We start from the raw sequence: 20,184 nt of genomic DNA, 5'->3' as shown, positions 1-20,184 counted from the left end.
GAATGACTACAATGAACTTCTCCATCCATCCATCCATCCATCCATCCATCCATCCATCCATCCAATTTTACATTTCCAACACATTGCGTAAACGTTACACTAAATTGTAGTGGTTTTAACGTTCAGCCATCTTTAATCCCAACATTTTCCAGTGTCGGAGTTGAAGACCAGCTACATCACCCAGTTCGAAAGTCCGGCTCCTTATTGCTCAGAGAACAGACTTTAAAATACTTTACGTTTTTATAAATTACTAAATTCATCGACTAACAGAATACCAAAGTACATTAAAGATCTGCTGTTCTCGCATCAACCTGCCATGCCTCTCCGGTCACCTGAACACTGAGTTTCTTTAAACCACCTGTTTAAATTTGCTTTTAAGCCATAGCAACTGTAACATTGACCAACATATTTGATGTGTATCAATTGGTACTTGACAAAATGCAATGTCTGTCACTGATGTTCACAATTGTTGACTGCGTGATGTGTTTATGATGTTTTTATGTTTCCATTATGTAAAGCACTTGGAACTGCCTTGTTGCTGCAATGTACTATACAAATAAACTTGACTGATTGATTAAAGCCTCAGGAGTTGGTTGTAGAGTTAGGCAACAGTGTTCAGTCTTGTTTTTCTTTTTTTTTTTTACTATTATCACGGCGTGATGCCAAGCGAAACACGCAAGACGAATCTGTTCTTGCAAAATGACTTTCCTCCTATCAAGCAGAGAGTCGGACTAAGGTGGGAGTCAGTAGACGCTCAGGAATGAATTGCCTAAGTCACTACAGTTCACATGATGTCATGATGTGATTTAGAAAAAAACACAAAGGTACTGCTGAGCTTTCTGACAAAGACTCACTCTGACTGTCTGATGTAAGTTTCCAATCCTTTTTTAGGACGTTTTCCATCAATGCTTTGTTCCAGGGGTTGGTTGTCAAATCATCACATTATGTGGTGGAGTAAAGATTTGGTTGACACCACACAGGAGTGTATTTTATTGGACATAATAACTTTTCATGTTGTTATTGTACAAGAGCTCACAGTTTTAGTTATTTACTGTCAAATTCAAGTTCAAAACCACTTTCTTGAGCCCAGAGGGGAATTAAATGTCGTTGTAGCTCAACAAGTTGTAAATAGCAGCTTGCATTTAATGCAAGAATATTTACTCTTTTTTTTTTTTTCTAAGTTAGCTAAGTTTGGTCAGTGAATTTTCATTTTACTTTTCCGTTTTCACCGAGAAAAAATATAAATAAGTTTAGATTGCTAAAAGAAAACAAACAGAAAAGGGCCTTTAGCAGTGAAGCTACAGCTTCAGATCAAATATCAACTTAAGCTAACCGGCTGCGATGTGCAGCCAACCCTAATAAGATGCCGCCCTGGGGAGAGAGCCACCTAGCTCACATCAAAAACCACCAACTTTAAATAGATTCAGGGTCACGATGGGATTTTGCTAAGAAGTTTTCTGTTGGCTAATAAATAGAGGAGAAGTGAAACGGGAAGTTGCTCTTTTTTTCCCTTCTCTTTTTCTTTTGTAATCAAGTGATTCCCCCAAAATAGAAGGTCATGGGAAGGTCATGGGTTTCTCAAGGTCGAGTGGTCACACAACTCAGAATGTTTTATTTGATCCAGCAGGCAACGGATAAAGCATCGTATCTGCCCGCTCTCCTGTTTTCCCTCTGCTTTATTATAAGTTTATTGCATAGTCTTGTCGATTTCACACATATTAGCACATACGTGTTCGCGCTCGTGCTGCTCATCCCTCACCGCGAGCGCACACTCGCCCTCTTTGACGCACCGGTTACCAAATCGTGCTTACTGGACCGGGACCTCCCGGCCACGGGTGGGGTAACGTCCACAGCCCCTCAGGGTGGAGCTCAGCATTGAGGCAGAGGGGCGTGTTCTCGCTTTAAGTACAGCTGCTGCTCCTTCTCGGACGTGGAAAAGTTCAACACGAGAGCGGCGCACGTCACGAGAAAAGTTTTCAGCAAAACTTGAATAGAGCGCCGCACTGACACCCGGGAGGAATAAGACGTTTCACCGCTGACACGAAGAAGAAACCAACCAGGTCAGATTCGATTCAACCCCTTTTTATTGATGTTTTTTTTAATTTTTATTTTTTTAATTCTGTTTTATGTTCAAACAAAGCTGTATTCTGGTGTCCTGTAAGGACGTAAAATCTAAGACAACGTGTGATGCCTGAAAGCGTGCAGTGCATGAAATCCTCGCAACCCGTGGAGGTTCTCAATTTGTTCAGACCACCGGCTGTTTTCTGCTCTCCTCATTTTCCAAATTCAGTTTGAAAGTCGTAGGTTAAAAGTCTTATCACTTCTTGGGTTGTAGCCAGCGAGCAGCGGCTTCTCCTTCAATTTTGTTTTATTTTTTTATAAAGCTAGAGTGTTGTTTGTAGCCCTATTGAATTCAGCATGCATACATTTTAGGGCAAGTTTTTGAAAACAAGAGCAATTTTGTACCAAAAATTAAGAATTCCACTGGTATACTTTACAACAAAATAAACATATTGATAATGTTTTTCATTTTTGTTATTATCGTAGGCTGCTAGTTCTTAAAATCTTCTGATTACAATTTGATTTTTTGAAAGTAACATAATCTAAGCTAACTGTACTATCTATCTATCTATCTATCTATCTATCTATCTATCTATCTATCTATCTATCTATCTATCTATCTATCTATCTATCTATCTATCTATCGGGCTGGGTTGGTGGGTTGGTGAAAAGGGAGGCCTTTTGAATTTTTCAACCAGGAATGATCAGAATTTTACTCCAAAAATGCAGGAAAGAGTCCAACTTTTAATGGTAGCTGGAAAACCTACTGCCCAGTGACTTAGTACGCATCATAAAAAGGTGGAGAACCATACATAAGAACTACTGAAATGCTTTTTGACATGTCAATGCCGATGGATGCTTTGCATGTACGACTCACATCACCAAACACTCAGGTCCAGTCATTTGTCGTTATTAACAATATATTGAGTTGAATGACGAAGTACGCTTCATTTCAGGCTCGGCTGATGCCTGCAGTATAAGCAGGAGCGTTAAAGTGTTTTAAAAAAAGACCAACACTGTCAAATACATCAACTTTTTGTCGTAGGATTTAATGGTTTATTTTAGTGCTATGAGTAGGAGATCATTTTCAGCATTTTGCATAAATGTTTTGTGAATGTTTGTTTGATCTGGAAAGCAGCGGAGGAAGAGAGCTGTGTGATACACACACACACACACACACACCCATACATATATGCATTTGACCTTTGGCCTCCGCTACATAGCTTTACTTCCACGGCCCTTTTCCCAAATCAGCCTGCAAAGATATTTCAGAAATACTCGATACAAATATTTAAACAGAGAAATCAATAAGAGAGCCCTGACATATAAGTGGAGGTTAGCAGTGGATTTGTCTTTTTAAACACAGATTTGGTCTTTAGCTGGAGGTGTGCCAAACTATGGCCTCTTGTTGGAAGGTAGGCATCCCAGAAATGCTTTAAATGATAACATATGAAGACAGATAATTATTGTTCAAGAGGCATCTCAGGAAATCACATGTCTTCGATTGGTTGGCTAGCTTGGAGGAATTTTCATAAACGCACGAAAAGAAATGCAAAGCAAACACATTAAAGTATTAAGGGCATTTTTTTTTAAAAACATAATAAAAATGTAATTATCTCTCTAAGAGCCAAATCTATTGTGTTGAAGCCAACAAGTTCATGTCTACAATCAAGGGAGAGTTTAAACATTACCAAAGCAAAAATGTACCTCTTTGATGCCAGATGAAGTCATTGTATTGAAAGTTGGAAACAAAGCAGAGAGTTAACCCCATCCATCCATCCATCCATCCATCCATCCAGAGTTAACCCCCATATTTGTAATTCCTTAGCATGCATGAAACATTAAACTTTAGATTTAGTTGGCTACTTGGCAGTAGCAATTGAGTTAGTGAAGCACTACCTTACAAAAAGAGAGGCATGCTGTTCATACACTGGAAATGGAAAATGTAGTCACAGCAGAAGCAAGGAGCAAATCGCTCAAAGTTCTAAGAAAACTTTAGGCTAATTGCTCTCAGTAACGCCTGTGCATTATAGGGTGTTTGAAGTACTGTCACAAAATATATCCAGAGTTTATCACGGAGGAAAAGCGGTGAGTGTAACAACGTCGATGCAGAAGGGAAATCAAAAAATAGAAAGTTCTGCGCACAGTTAAAGTCCAGATCTTTAGACGTTGCATCAACTCTCTCTTTAAAGTCATTCCTAATATTTTTATGCCTTTGTTTTCTTTTGACAGAACCTCTTATTTCAGTTCAATAAACTGTTAAAACATCTTGTTTTGCTGATCATGATTTTCTAAGTTAATTATCTTACTGAAAGTGCCAGGCTCCTATTCCTCCTTAAATCCTATGGCAGCATCCATTTCTTCTGGTTTTTTCTTCTTTTTTTTTTTTTGCAAATTGCAAATTAGCTTAGGTTTTGTTTAATGACTAATGATGCAGTCGACTCTGTTCACTGCTTACATCTGCTCAAAATTAGACATAAATAATTTTACAACTTTGTAAAATCTGGGTGGTTTTTGTTATATAGAGAATTAAATGAAAATGCTTTCTTTAAGTGTAGTTTTGGTGTCTTTGACTAGGACATTGTTTAAAATCAGCAAGATAGATGTTCTCTAAATGAATCTAAACTATCAATCGCTTGCAGGCGCACTAATAGACGCAGTGATCGCGCAAACTACATTACTTTGCAGTTTACGTTTGTGTGCAGGCGGGGTGTGCGGCAAATGAAACCCAGCTGCTCGTAAGAGTTACGGTAGATCACACAGGGAGTGTACGCAACAAGGTCTGCAAAATCTCTCTTAATGCCTTGGGAATGCCTGAGAGCCTGTTTTGGATCCGAAGTAATTGTGGGAAAAGATGAACAAAAAAGACATTTGACCTTTTCATGATGTGAAAATAAAGAGAGAGAGAGAGCTTGACAGATGTTGGCTTAATCACACAAAGTGCCGCAGAGGTGGAATGAAATGTACTGCAACAAAATGTCTCCAATCCGAACTCTTTTGTCTGGTTTGTTTTGGGAGAAACGCAAACAAGCCCCCTTTTAGATTTCCTCATTACAGGGTTATGGGTAGGTTTTGTAAATTTTGAGTCAATTGACTGCTGTTTAACAAAAAAGCAGGCATAACAGATCTGGGTTGCAGCTGTGTGTTCAGTTAGTTTTACTCAAGTGTTTCTTTGTCTGGAAATAAAATAGCCATTTAAAAAAAAAAATGTATTCATTTTTTCAGAATGCCAGGTGAGCGATTGACAGTTCGAAGCTCGTCGGAAATCGGGCGTTTCCCCGGAGTGGCCCCGCCCATTCGGGTGGAGCTGACCATTCAGAGTGAAGTGGGGAAGAAGCAGGAGGAGGGAGGCTGCCGTCGCTGGTTCAGGAAGATCTGCCCGTGCTGCTGCAAGCGTCAAAACAGCGAGTCTTACGATGTCACGGATAAAGTGGAGTTCACCAAGCCCCCGACCCCGATCATGACGCCCGAGCCCGCCAAGCCGAAGCCTGAGAACGGAGAAATGAAGGAATTCGGAGGTAGAATCGACATTCTGAAATAATCGAGCAAAACCAGACGTTTTATTTTAATTTAATTTTTTTTAAGGCAAATAAATGTTTTTAAGCTCTCATCTGCCTGTTGTTTCTCAGACGTCAAGCTCTCCGTGTGCTCAGTGGACCTCCTGAGCTCCAAGAGTGGTGCGAACAGGACGGAGCATCACACCGATCTGTACCACGGGGACGAGCTGATCATCCGTAGAGGACAGACCTTCCAGATGGAGATAGAGTTCAACAGGCCTTTCAGTCCGGACACGGACAAAATGCACTTGGAGCTGAAAACAGGTAGTTTAAAAAAAACAAAACATGAAGAAATATTACTGTAGTGGGGTTTCCAAGGTACAATCTGAATCTCTCTGGTTCCTATTCCCAAATTTATTGACAGTGGCCCCAGCTTTGATAGTTCCTTCCTCAGCATGGTCCTGTGTCTTTAAATAAGGACAATAACGTAAAGCTACAAAAACTTAACTGCAGCTCAGTGGGGCAGAAAACTGAGCAGCAGTCTGCTGCTTTGCCTGAAGGCAGCAGTTTATAGAGAGGGAGTGAAGAGTCTCTGGAAACATATAAAAACCTGTTCCTGCAGGAGAAGGTGAAAGCAGTTAAATTATTCTTCTTTGCTCCCATCATTATCTTCTGTAAACCCCTCTTCTCCTCTTCAGAATCTCAAACAAATGTAAATCTAAACTCTGTCTACTGTATGGCTGCAGGTGCTGGTGAGTGTGAGTTCGGAAGTCATTGAACATCTTTGTTTTGTTTCTGTTGATCGCCAGGCGATTTGGCCTCAATGTTTGGTCTCATCTTCGTTACCTCCACAAATGAGTTCCGCTGCTGTAAAATCGACTGATTTGGCAGATGCTCATTACCCTCATGAGTGGATGCAGTCGTGTGAAAAGCAGTGGACTGAACACACAACCTTGAGGAACCCCAGTTCTTCAGATAATAGGGTATTAGAGATCCTGTTTTCAGTGTGGATTGGCTGATTCTCTCAACCGGGAAGTTCAGAAACCAGTGTTATTGTCCCAGTGTTTCGGGTCGGGAGGAGACATTTTTCTCTTAGATGAGTGGGTTTTACTCAAAACAACCCCATGAAATAAAAGCAGCCAGTCCTCTACCACAGTTTACTAAAATGTCATAGCTGTTGTATTTGAAATTTGACCATAATTGCGCACTAGTGTGTGGAACACAGTGGGTGGTGGCAGCACAGAAATGGGACAGCTGGTGACAAAAACAATACAAAGTTAAAAAAAAAAAAAAAAGAACACTGCAAAAAATAGTTTTTCTATTGCATGTGTGACTAGAATTATCTGCATGTGAACTTATACGCTCAGTGAGCCCAGCATATGTGCAATGTGGTCACTGTGTATAACTACCACATGCATGCTGAGCTGCAGTCGAACCAGAGCCGCTGCACAGCATTTGGATTCCACCCAGCCATTCCTCTGAGTTAACAGTTTCCAGACCTCAGGACACCAGACACCCTCCCTCTGGAATTCACCGTCCTCATAGTACACACTTGGAAATAAACTGCCATTACACCACTGCACCAAAGCACTGATTTGCTGTCAACTACGGCTTAGATAACCACCATGATTTTCTCAGTTGCATTCGAAGGGGATGTTTTTACAGCAAGTGGTAGACTCGGCTCGAGTTTCTAAATTCTGGGCAACTGGACAGAGGTTGAATTTTTTTTTTCTTCTTTTGTTTTGTGAGTGAAGTTGTTTCTTTAGATAAGACATTGTGTTTTCTATTAGATTTCCTTTTTGCGTAAATATTCATTGGGAGGAGAGGAAGGGCAAGGAGTCCTGAATGCAGTCAGACGGGGAACAATGGCTTCTCCATAAAGTTAATGCAGGAGTCAAATGAACGTGATCCCCCAGCCGAGTTTAACAGAGTTAAGGCTTTAATGTTAAGTATTCAGAGTGTTTCAGAGTGACTAGTGGGCTTTTTTGTGGCCAATAAGGAAAAAAACAAAAAACTTTAAACAACTTTTGAAACACAAACACTTGTGCTTTGTTTTCCAAATGGAAAAAAAGTGCCTTGGATGAGTTTCAGGCTTAAAGGTTTATTTGCTTAGAAAAATTGTGCACAGCTGGGAGAGGCTGGGATGCAGACGGCGGATTGGAGTTTACTGTTATCAAGCAGAACTCCCCGTCTATTACATTTATTTTTCCAACTTGAAGCTGCTGTTATCTGTCTCTTCTGTGCTGCAATTTATTGTATTTTATCAAAAGGAGAAGTTTAGCTGCAATCTCAAAGGGAAGTAAAAAAAAAAAGAAAAAAAGAAAGCATCTTAAGCGAAATTGTGAAACGAGAAAAAATGGGCTTATTTTCGTATATGGTAAATATTTTACAATAGAACTGGCAGAATGCCATGAAGCATTTGAACCTAAAGAAGACTGTCAGAATGGTAAGAGACATGCAGCAGAATACCATCCTGGGGAGTCACCAAATCTCCACTAGACGCTAGATACAATCATATTTAATACATCAGAAGATGCAATCCCTTGAGGTTTGTTTGTAAGATTAAAAATAATAACCCTTAAGCCGGTCTTAAATATGCTTTTCATTGGGCCATATTTCTCTAAGATGTTTTTTGTATTGATCTGGTGTAATATTCTAATCTTAAATGTCTTGTTGTCGTCTGCTGGAAGTGGAGAATCAACGTCATTGATAGAAACGAAGGCTTGAACACACCAGTCTGTGTGCTTCTCGCGATCGGTTGAGCTACAGAAATAAATTTACTTTTCAGTGATGTTTTAGTTTATTGACTATGACAGTCAATAAACTGAATGTTTGGAAGTAATTCTAAAAAAAAAAAAAAAAATTCTGTCCAACCATCACCAATGCAAACGTAGAATTTGATAATGTCCATTGGGACCTTAGCAGTCTTTGTCTTCCTTTTGCGAAATAAGACTAATATTGAGTGAAATTATGCTACTATAATAAAAGATGAATTGCTTTTAATGGTTTTTACACATCTTAGAGATGTAGAGGTGTCAATAAACGTGGCCAGCGCTGTCAATTATGAAGCGTTTTAAACTACCAGAACAAATGCAGCTATTTTTCAAACATGCCAATCTGTATCCAACAAAATATATTCGGTCTTGTGTCTCGTAGGTCCCTTGCCTATCGTGTCTAAAGGAACCCACGTCATCATTCCTCTGGTGGAGCACCTGGAGGACGAGCGCTGGGAGGCCAAGGTCACAGAGCAGACCTGCAACAAGGTCAAGCTGTCCGTGAACTCCCCGGCCACCGCCGTGATCGGCCTGTTTGGCCTCACCGTCACGACTCAGTCGGCGAAGGACGAGGAGCCAACAGTTCACAACCCCAGCAAGGACATCGTCATCCTCTTCAACCCTTGGTGTGAAGGTAAGCGGTTGGTGGTAAGAGAGGGAGGAACGGGCCAAAGGGTTTACAGGGAGGTAAATGTGGAGGAGAGGAGGAAAAGAAGGGCGGGTCCAAGATGAGAAGAGGAGAAAAACAAGGAAGGAAATGAAAGGCAACTTTAGCCTGCATGCCTGGAAAAAAGAAATCTGTAAAATGTTCCAGAATAGTGTTGTTACTATATAATTTCTGCGGTGCTACAAGAACATTTTAATCAGACTGACAGCAAATACCTAAAGAAAATAGTTGACTGTTTGGACATTTAATCTCCGAGTACTGATATAGTGCTTCAGATGAGTGAGAAAGGTTAGCAGAGTCCAAGTGTGTGTTGCTGTCCGTCAAGCAGCAGCTACACATGCAGCATGACTGTGAGTAAGAATGTGAGTTATGTAACTCCCTTGGCGGTGATACAAAACTCTCAAGCGCGGCTACGTTTGAGACCGAAAAAAGTTTGCTTTTGAGGAGAAACAGACCATAAGGTGCCACATTTACACACTCCGCCACGCTCTTACTGTTTCCTCAACAGACAACGCAGCAAATCTCATGTACAATTAATTTGATATGTAAATGGAACAATTTTGGAAAATATGCTCTTCATCCGGGACGAGCCTGAAATTAAAGTGCTTTGCAAAGTATCCACACCCCTTGAATTTATTTATTTTGTTTTCACAATTTGTCTCGTTTCCATCACAATGTCATTTATTATGGACACAATTTTGTCGCTGACCTGTCTGCTGTATTATGTGACGCTCTTTCTTCACTAAACCTTCAGGACCTTCAACGGAAAAACTGCACTTACATTCACATTAAATTACACGCAGGCGGAATTCACTTACAAATTCCTTTTATTGGGAAGTCAGCTTGATTTTATTTAGGGGTATCATGTGGTGGGAGCTGACAGAAAATCCACGGATGAATTCTTGTTTTGGTCTGCTTTAGTCTAGATGAAATTCCTCTGAGGCACAGTGTTTCAGGGCTGGTTACTCTTAAAATATTTCACTTGTTAAATTTAGGCTAGCTGGTTTTTCTGAGAGTTCAGTGTGTGTGTGTGTGTGTGTGTGTGTGTGTGTGTGTGTGTGTGTTACTGCGACGAGCACGGTAAACACCTCTCTAAATCAGAGTGAAGGAGGAAAGCGCATTCGTGCCGTGTGGGTATTTTTTATTGGTGCCTTTCAGGCGTCTGCAGGACAATTTGAGATTAATGATTTTGCTCTCCGACTCATTCCAGAATTTCAATGAGCCCCCCAGTTTCTGCTGTTAAATTGAGGCGTTTAATGACGCGACGCTTCAGAATGTGGTTTTCTCTGAACTCCCTCCCGCTCCCTCTCACTGAGTCGAGAAGGAGAACCGAAACGTAGATTCTGTTTGCCAAAAGGGGTTTGAAAATATCCATTCCTTTGCTGCGGCATTTTCTAGTGCCTTGAAAAAAGGATGGAAGACCGAAAGGAGGCCCATGGTAACTCTGGGCGACGGCAGAGATCCACCGGTCAGGTGGAGGAATCTGTCGACAAGACAACTAGTTACACAAATCTGGCCTTAATGGAAGAAAGATGGACACAAAGTTGTTTAAAGTTTTATTATAAAAAAAGAAAGAAAAAAAACTAGCTGTTTAATTTTAGTTTCCAAAATGAAACGTGCAATTCTGTACATTCCCCCGAACACGTCATCTCCACTGTAAAACAGTAGAGTTACTGGAAACATAATGTTTTGGTTTTTATTCAGCAGCTAGAAAAATATGTTAAGATATACGGTAAGATCTACAGTGGAATGACTTAGATCAAACAAATGTATTAGAATGGCCCAGTCAAAGTCCTAATTTAGTTTTAATCTGATTCTCTGATAAGACTGGACTGTTTTTGAGCTGTTTTTGCAAAGTTAATGGACTCAAAATACATTTTTTAGGTTTGAAGATCTGAATACAATCACATGCTAATTTCAAATTTCAGACCAAAAAAAGAAAATATGAAAGCTTTAAGTAATTTTTTCTTTGTAACGTTGTACTGCTCTCTGTTGGACTATCACATAAGAATCCAAATACAATATGTTAACGTTTGTGGCGGAAACATCTCAAAATGTGGAAAAACTTTGAGTCCATTTCTATAAACCCATTTTCACAGTGTTAAATCTCCCTTTAGCTGTGGCTCTTAAACTCCTAGCGCTTATCATTTTATTCAGATAAGAAAGGAAAATGAGCTTCATTATTTACTGGACTGGGTTTGGCAAATGATCCATGCAGGATATTTGAAGGAGAGAAGACCATGTGCAGTGGAGCAAACAAAAAAAAAAAAACAAACAAACCTGAGTTTGATATAAAAAGAATAAAAATCTGTCTTTCATGATGGTTTTGCTTTTTTTGGAGGTGAGCCCAATCCACTTCTCTCCCTTCCAATCTCTTCTTCCTAAAACCAAGCTCTCCCTCATGCTCATAAAAAATCCAACAATCACTGTATAAAATGCCACAGGGCTGAGTTAAGAGTGATCTGTGCAGCTGGGGAAAACCTGCTTTTTTCCTGGCTTTTTATCACATCCATGTGTATTTCCTGCTTCTTTTTTTTTTTTGCTATCTGCTGACCTGAACCTCACTCCCTTCAAACCTGTTTGTGAGCCTCCTCCTTTACAGTACATCCTCCTGGATGTTTCTTCCCAGATTCCGGGAATTTTCTTTTTTTTCTGCAAGTGCAAATGGAAACAGTCACAACTGACAGATCCTGCACTTTCACCTCTGCATGCTCTCTCCTTTAAAAGTCCCGAACACACACTGGGTTATTCTTCGCTTCCCCCAGGCCCCTCCCTTCCCGCTCCTTTCTACACTCCTAAACATAACTTCCCCTTTTTCTCCCAGTTGTCTCCAGTGACTGTTCAACCTTTTTTACTCTCGTGTCTTTTTTTTTTTTTCTCCCGACACTCGTGTTTAATCACACAGCTGATGGCAAGGGAGGAAAATAAGAGTTGGAAAAAGCAGTCGCTCATGTGAAGTGGCCCACGCCCAAGTTTGTGGCACAGATTTCTGTCCAAACAGGCCGTTTCCCATAAGCCACAGAGGGCCCCACACGGCAAGGTCCATGGATTCATTGTGTTTCTTAACCGTTTCCTGACCTTGAGGACTTGGTCCAATAAAATGGGAGAGAAAGTCACATTCTAAAGCGGTTTGGTCACTGGTTGTTGATAAAACCGGAGATTTGGGGTCGTTTCCATGAACGGGCCAACCCCCGAAACTGATTCTACTGGATTGGAGGCAATCTGAAAACCGCCAGCTGCATTTCCTGAAGTCTTACGTCCAAACACTTACAGCAATAGCTTCATATCTCATGGGTTTGTTTTATTTTTCCAGAGGAGACTGTGTTCCTGGATGACGAAGAGCAGAGGAAGGAGTATGTGCTGAATGACACTGGGAGGATTTACTACGGGACAGAGAAGCAAATCGGAGCCCGCACATGGAACTTTGGGCAGGTACGGACTAGTAGCTTGTCTTTATGAAGGACTCCAGCACTCTCAGCCTGTAATGGTTCTCTCATCTACTGTAGCTTTAAAATAAATAAATGGAACATTTTTGGAAATTTTCCACACGGCCCTCAAAACAGAGCAAGCTGTTCGTCTGTCAGGACCTGATAAGTATGAGAGAAACAGGACAAGTAGCATTAAAGCTACTTCTACTCCAGCTAAGAGTAATTTCTAATTTTTAGAGGTAACAAAAACATTTCTCTCTCTTTTTTTTTAACAAATAAAATTTGGAGAAGAGTGGAGTTAATTTGTATTCAGTCCCCTTATGTCAAAAACTTTTTCAAGCCACTTTTTGCTAAAATTATAGCCGCAGGTCTTTACATACTCAGAGACACGGCCCATGCTCAGACTGGGTGGAGAGCACCACTGGAAAACAATTTAGTTGATTTAGATCTGGACCTTTTCCAGCTTACTCTGATTTTCTAACTCTGACCCAGTCCCAAGCTAAAGAAAAACAGTATTATTTATATTATTTATAGCATTTTATATTTTATTTTTTATTTTATCTACAACTACTACTCAGTGGTAGTTGTTATTGTGTCTTGTCTCTATGCTGTAACTGCAAAGTAATTTCCCTGCTGGGATGAATAAAGTAATTCTATTCTATTCTATATTCTATTCTATTCTATTCTCCGTCCGCCATTGTTGCACTATGTTGGTGATGTACTTTTCAAATTTTTGTGTGTACAGATTTGGAAAAACTTTGCTTCCTTCTCCCCCACCTTCACAATTTCTTCACTTCATTGCATTTTGTTGATCTACCACATTAAACTCTAATAATACGTCACAACCGTTTCGTGTTTGGTTATGTATCACTCAACAGGAAGTGCAAGTTGTTGGAATTTAATCTTGCTTTTCTTTTTCATTCTTTGTGCTAGTTTCATGAGGGAATCCTGGACGCCTGTCTGTTCATCTTGGAGAAGAGCGACATGCCTCCATCCGGCCGAGCGGATCCGGTCAATGTGGTCAGAGTCGTATCTGCCATGGTGAGCAAAATGCATACAATATACACAAGAACATGGGATTTAAATGAAAACAAATGGAAAACGTGCAAATAAAATTGTGTTTTCAGATAAATGCCCAGGACGACTACGGAGTCCTGGTTGGGAACTGGTCAGGGAGCTACTCTGACGGCGTCTCTCCTGCAGCGTGGAGCAGCAGCGTGGAGATCCTGAGGAAGTACCACTCCTCCACAGGAGTACCTGTGAGATATGGCCAATGCTGGGTCTTCTCTGGTGTCACTACAACAGGTGCGAGAGAGAGTGCAAAATAACACAGAAGCTGCACTGGCAAAGAGTGGCCAAAAATTGTACTAAAATTACATATTTTAAATATATTTTACTCAAGTACAAGCAAAAAGTAGCCGTCCAATAAATGTCTCAAGTAAGAGTAAAAGAAAAAAAAAAGGCTACTCAAGCACTGGTCAAAACATTAATCACTTAATATTTAAAAATTACATCAACAGATGCACCAAGGTATAAAGTTATGTGGAAATGTTGGTATTTTAAAAATCAAAATGAAATTAATTTTACGAAATAACAAAATCAGATAAAAGAAACATTTTTTTCCAAATCAGTTTCTTTCAATATGAAACTTCAACAAAAACTGCATGTGTGCGTCTGCATCTGGCAAATAGTTGGTTAAGATAAGCTTGTTCTTCATTCGGTGAAGTTACTCACAGTGGGAAGAGAATCCAGAAATTTTACTCAAGTAAGAGTAGCAACATTTCGTAATAAAGTTACTCAAGTAAAAGTGAAAAGTACAGCATAGTAAAATATTTCCCCCCCCCAAAAAAATTACTCCAGTAAATGTAACTGAGTAAATCTCACTAGTTATCACCCAACTCTGCTTGTGGGTGTATGTGTGTAGGAGACTGCAGGGAGTGTTTGAACCAGAGTGGAAGGTGAAAGTTGTTTGAAGGCATCTGGACGGAGCGGACTGTGCGTGTTTTTTTGGAGTCTGAAGAATCTAGAGAGGATCTTGTGCAATGCCTTCTTGAATCCACCAGCTCAAACAATCAACTCGATTAAGAATCCAAATATTTTTTCTGATCTTACCAGGCCCTATGATGAGCTCTTTCAGTAACTCTGTGCTTGTATTCAGGGAAACTCATATGATAGCTCGCCGACTTTAGCGCGTGCCCCCGATAGCAGGCCGTAGCTCATCTATAGCCTAAACCCATCACACTGGCATTCCTGTCACACCTGCTACTTTTGTCGCAAACTGAGCTACATGTGTTGCCTTCATTCAGCCAGGATGATAAAGTTCACTCTGTGAAATCTGCAAAAACTACATGCAGCATTACAATCTGTGTACTCGTTTCAGATCAATTACAAAGTGTACTTGCAAATGTCATTTTTAACACATTCTCTGTCTTTTGTTTTCAGTGCTGCGGTGCCTCGGCATACCCGCCCGCAGCGTGACCAACTTCCAGTCTGCTCACGACACCGATGTGTCCCTCACTACGGATGTTTACTTTGACGAGAACATGGAGCCAATTGACCACCTCAACAGTGACTCTGTCTGGTAAGATAATGAGCCTTTCACTGACAGGTCACAATTCCATATGTCCATACCATAAGAACCATGAAAAGGCCAGCTGCTAAATACATACCTCTGGAACAGGCTTTAAATTTAGGTCCTCTCCAAAAGCACTCCCCTTACTCTGGAATGCTTAAGTGCAGTCATGTGCTTTAGTTATTTGCAGCTCATTTCAACCCACAGGACTCAATGTTCTGTGTGATATTTACTAATATTTCCCCATCCAAATATTACAAAATAATCCTTGGGGAAAACAAGAAAAATCTCCCTTCATTTCCTCCACAGATGATTTATGGAGAAAATAGGATTGTTTTCACCATAAAGCAACCAGATATCCAGTCAATACATCCCCAACATTTGCATGTTCTGGTGTTCCTGATGTATGACGAAAGTAGCTTTTTAATAAACCCTTCATCCCTAACAACTAGCAAGAAAGTAAGAAAGACGATCAAAACATCATCTTTGGTTTATCTGCGATCAAACCTTCTGTTTCCAAAAACCCTGTATTAAAACAGTCAAGCGAACTAAAGGTGCGAAAAGTGGAAAGGCCACTTTATAAATAACAATGCTTCTGTTTCGTAATGACGGAGCTAAGTGTACTCTCTCCAACCGGGAAACATTTTCGGCTGTAGGAATTTCCACGTATGGAATGATTGCTGGATGGCGAGACCTGATCTGCCCCCTGGCAACGGAGGCTGGCAGGCTGTCGACTCCACACCCCAAGAGACGAGCCAGGGCACCTTCCGCTGTGGCCCAGCCTCTGTCAGCGCCATCCGCTCCGGTCATGTCTACCTCAAACACGACACGCCTTTTGTCTTTGCTGAGGTAAGCGGACTTTTCAGAAGATCCCGATTGTAAACAGAATCTTCTAAGGATTTGCAGATAATCTCTTTGCCTAGAGAATCTTGCTATTGCAGTTTTACAGCCAATATTTAGTGCTGTTGGTAAGGAGATGCCAGTAAACATCTCCTTTAGAGTATTTAAGGATCATCTAATTGAATCAAAATCATTGTAATTAATATCTCGAGCCTCCAAGCTGCACACAACTGAGCATTAAACAGTTTTCTCAGAGTTCAGCTTGATCATCAATCTTTAAAGGTGATAATCCGTTTTGTTATTTGACTCTCAGGTGAACAGTGATAAAATCTACTGGCAGAGGAACCTTGACGGAACTTTCAGTCAGATCTACAGTGAGAAGAAAGCCGTCGGGCACTTCATCAGCACCAAAGCAGTGGGCACTGATGAGCGTGACGACATCACACACCTGTACAAACATCCAGAAGGTGCTAAAAAGCATGTTTTACTTTAACTATATCAGTTTAATATTACAGTCATGCCCTAACGCTGGACAGAATAATTTCAGAAATATCTTTTGCTATCATGAAATGATCATTTTCAAGAAATTATTTCCTCTCCAGTGATTCCTCCCAAACTACACAACTTTTCACGTGCATTTTAAAATCTGTAAATGTGTATCGCTGTCTGCCATTTTATGGGTGTACGATTTCTGGTGTATAATTTACATGATCTTGTTCACTTACCTCTTTTATTCGCTTCCCGGGCAGAGTCTGAGGAGGAGCGCATTGCGGTGGAGACAGCTTGTCGGTATGGCAGCAAGCCAGACGTCTACTGCTCCCCTGCAGCCGAGGATGTGAGCGTGGAGGTGAAGATTGACGGCGAGGGGCCTAGGATGGGCAACGACGCCAAGCTGAGCATTGTGGTAAAAAACCAGAGCTCACAGCCCCGCCAGACAACTCTACACAGCCAGGTGGCTGTCATGTACTATACTGGCGTGCTGAAGAACGCTATAAAGAAGGACAAGATGCCTGTGGAGCTTTTGCCCAATGAAGGTCTGAATTTCTTTTCACAGTACTGTTTTATGTTGTTTGTTAAAATGTGGTGCAAATTAATGTTTGTGATTTTTTTCCCCAAATCTCCAACAAAAATGGGGGCTTGTCCGGGATTTTATGTTATAATAATAATAATTAAGTCCTGCCACATTTTTCAGTGTAATAACAACTGATGAGCTATTTTAAGACGTTTTCCTTTCCAAGTACTAAACAGGCCTAAATAATTTCAGCATTCAAGAACAGAGTAGAGCATGTGGGTTAAGCATGTTATAGTGATAAATTTAACTAACATCCATCATGTGGTTGTGAATGTCACTAAGTTTTGTGGTACATAGTTTGTAAGGTGTGTGTAGCAATTAATGTAAAACTGTAAAAGTATTTTCTGTTGGTCAAAAATGACAAACAAAGTGAAAAAGTTACTGTAGGATCAAGAGAACGTTGATATACAATTATAGTACATTGTTAGGTCAGACAAAATAGTTTGCAATTCAAGTTTCTCTTTAGAGTTAGCTCAAAGTAGCTAACACAGGCCGCTAAAAATCGCCTGATGCCACATTTAGCTGATAAAAATATGTATTGACAAAAATGTAATTTTTGAAGTTTGGGAGCGTTCAGTTGGTAAAAATGTATCTTTCTCTCTACATACAGAGAAGATTATTGAATGGGTGTTGCCATACCAGCAGTACCAGAACCAGTTGGTGGACCAGGCTGCTCTGATGCTGACACTGTCCGGAAGAGTCAGCGAAACCAAGCAAGTGTTGGCCAACCAGACGACCTTCAGGCTCCGTACGCCTGACCTCCAGATTACGGTAAAATCTCAATTTGTATTTGCATTTCTTTTTAAATCAAGCATAGCAAACACAAATTTAGTTTGACTGTTGAATTAAATTTGTTTTCTTTGATGAATTTCCACTTCATTTAAAAAAAAAAAAACAGCCTCTGGGTGAAGCTGTGGTTGGTAAAGCGATGTCAGCAAAGATTACCTTCACCAATCCGCTGTCACGTATACTGAAGGATGTCGTGTTCAGGGTGGAGGGCCTGGGCCTTCAGACGGGCCATGAAGTGGTCATAGGGTAAGAAGACTTCTTCTTTTTCAGTATCTCTTTCTTTTTACTACTCTTTTTGCTTTTTTTGACTAACTTTTGATGTCTCCTCGCGTGTCTCAGTGATGTCGGAGGCCGAGCTACAGTAACAGTGACAGAGCACTTCATCCCCACCCAACCTGGACCCAGAAAACTGGTGGCGTCACTTGACTGTAAACAGCTAACACAAGTGCATGGAGTCGCTGACATCGTGGTTCACGAACAATGAGAACTCTTAACTCTACAAAGCGTGCTAAGTTCCTGTACCTTAAGCAGTCCTATTTATTTTTTACTGCCACAAATTTAAAAATGCTGTCATTGTGAACAATGAAATGACGATTAACCACTGTAGCACTATCAGTATTATTACTATTATTACTATTTTTTATTTATCTATTATAAATGCAACACTTCTGACGTTCTCCGGCGGTGAATGCAGAAGACATTGAATACATGCAGCACAAAACGGAGGCTTTGATTAACAAGTATTAAATATGCAAACCTATTTTAGTGGAATGTAAAACACTGAACTAAAACTTGTGAAGGTTCACAGTGGGGCCACTCTGTGGTTGTGTAAATAATGTCTTTGTGTATTGTTCATTTAGAATGTCTTAATGTGAAAGTTACTGACAAACTGAACTTCTCACGGCTCAAATGAAGGGAGAACCTTGTGTCAGGTCTAGAAACGAACGTATGCACATTATTGACGCTTTTTTTTTCCAGACATCGGCTAACACTTTCTTTTCTTTAGCCTCTTAAACTGCGAAAAGACAAAAAACGAACTAAAACAGTTAACCAAGGGCGGAGAAACCAAGGCTTAAGTTGAAATTTTCGTGCCTCTTTTTTTATTAAAAAGTTCCAAGCCAGAGCCGTAGATAACCTTTGTTTCACTGCTGAATTGCAAATCATTTCCCCTCCAGAAGACGTTCTGGATTTCCTGTGTGCCTCTCCATCATCTGGTTACAATAACACTGACATCTTTGTCACACATTGCAGATAACTTGCTCATTCAAACAGAAACCACAACGACTGGAGTGCAGAAGAATATGATTCTCATTAGGGAAGGGCACGAACCTGGCTTTGGTTGAGTATATTGGTCTTTATCTCAAAACTTTATGTCTTCATTTAGATTTACTGCAGTCAGGACTACTGACCTTTTTCTGCACCTGGATTTTTTTTTTTTAGAAATTGAGATTGCGCCAAAATTGCCTTTGTTTTAAAAGATGTGTGATTGGCCAAACAGCCCTCAGTGCCAATTTACACAAGAAAACAGTAGATCGGCCATGTGTTAGCGTGTGATTGCACAGAACAGGAACAATGCGATTCGGTAGCGGTATTAGTGATTAGACCAGTGGCTCCGGTTTTTCAAGTGGATTTTAAAAAGAAGCTGAGCAAAAAGAGAAAATCAAAGACTATCAGATTCATCACTCCAGAACAATTTGTGAACGAGCTTTTTATACAAACAGTAAATCTTGTGCAGAAACATGAACTTAAACAAAGTCTGAACATATTGGTTTGTGATATCTGATTTTTATTTTCTATTTTTTTTGTCTGAGAACTGAATCATGCATAATTCTAAAAAAAAAAAAAAAAAAAAAAATCTGCTTTTGATGTAAGTTTGCATCCAGAATCCTTGATTTCTCAAAATGTCTTCCTGTTGTGGCCTCTTGAACTATATCACTCAGTGTACAATGTGAAGAAAACTCTGTACTAATATTATTTATCTATGTTATCCATCTGGGAGGTTTTGTATCATTTTGTTGTGACAATAATAAAGTTCACTAAAACTTTGACAAGGCCTTTTTCAATTGTTTTTTTGCCTTTTAAACAAGACTATAGGGATGGAACGAGGCTTCTCAGAGGAAACATCTATGCACTTTTTTGCATTCTAACTTTTTTTTTCGCTAGATAATTTTGTATGTTATTCATCTTTTGTCATTGCAGATTTTTTTATTTTTAAAAAGCAACATCATGACAGGGTTACTCGTCAGTGAGTATGACGTTCTATGCAAGTTGAAACAGGCGGCACGCCTTAACGGCATCTCATCGTCAGGACGGCTGAAGTAATCCCAAACGCTTTGGTCTTTACATCATCAAAGCACACATTTAACACAACAAAGCTTTATCAGATTTTAGAAGGGAGATTATTTTTTAAAAATGAACACACGCCAGAACTGTTCAGCTCCAAATCTGTTCTATGATGAACCCCTAATTGAGCTAGAAAAACGT

The 20,184-nt window shown here is 40.1% G+C and overlaps 1 protein-coding gene across 1 annotated transcript; it reads left to right on the top strand.

Annotated features, from left to right (window-relative positions):
* Positions 1-1,802: 1,802 nt before the first annotated feature.
* tgm1l1 (transglutaminase 1 like 1) lies at positions 1,803-19,748 on the top strand. Its single transcript, XM_028019354.1, has 14 exons — positions 1,803-2,060; positions 5,287-5,579; positions 5,691-5,882; positions 8,715-8,966; positions 12,313-12,431; positions 13,361-13,468; positions 13,555-13,732; positions 14,870-15,008; positions 15,656-15,848; positions 16,153-16,306; positions 16,589-16,873; positions 17,522-17,682; positions 17,810-17,946; positions 18,040-19,748. The coding sequence occupies exons 2-14, from the start codon at positions 5,288-5,290 to the stop codon at positions 18,182-18,184; spliced, it is 2,355 nt and encodes a 784-aa protein (XP_027875155.1). The 5' UTR covers positions 1,803-2,060; position 5,287; the 3' UTR covers positions 18,185-19,748.
* The last annotated feature ends 436 nt before the right edge of the window (positions 19,749-20,184 follow it).

Source organism: Xiphophorus couchianus, chromosome 6 (assembly GCF_001444195.1).
Source record: "Xiphophorus couchianus chromosome 6, X_couchianus-1.0, whole genome shotgun sequence".
Taxonomy (NCBI): domain Eukaryota; kingdom Metazoa; phylum Chordata; class Actinopteri; order Cyprinodontiformes; family Poeciliidae; genus Xiphophorus; species Xiphophorus couchianus.
Note: the sequence above shows the minus strand (reverse complement) of the source record. Positions and strands in the feature narration are given on the sequence as shown.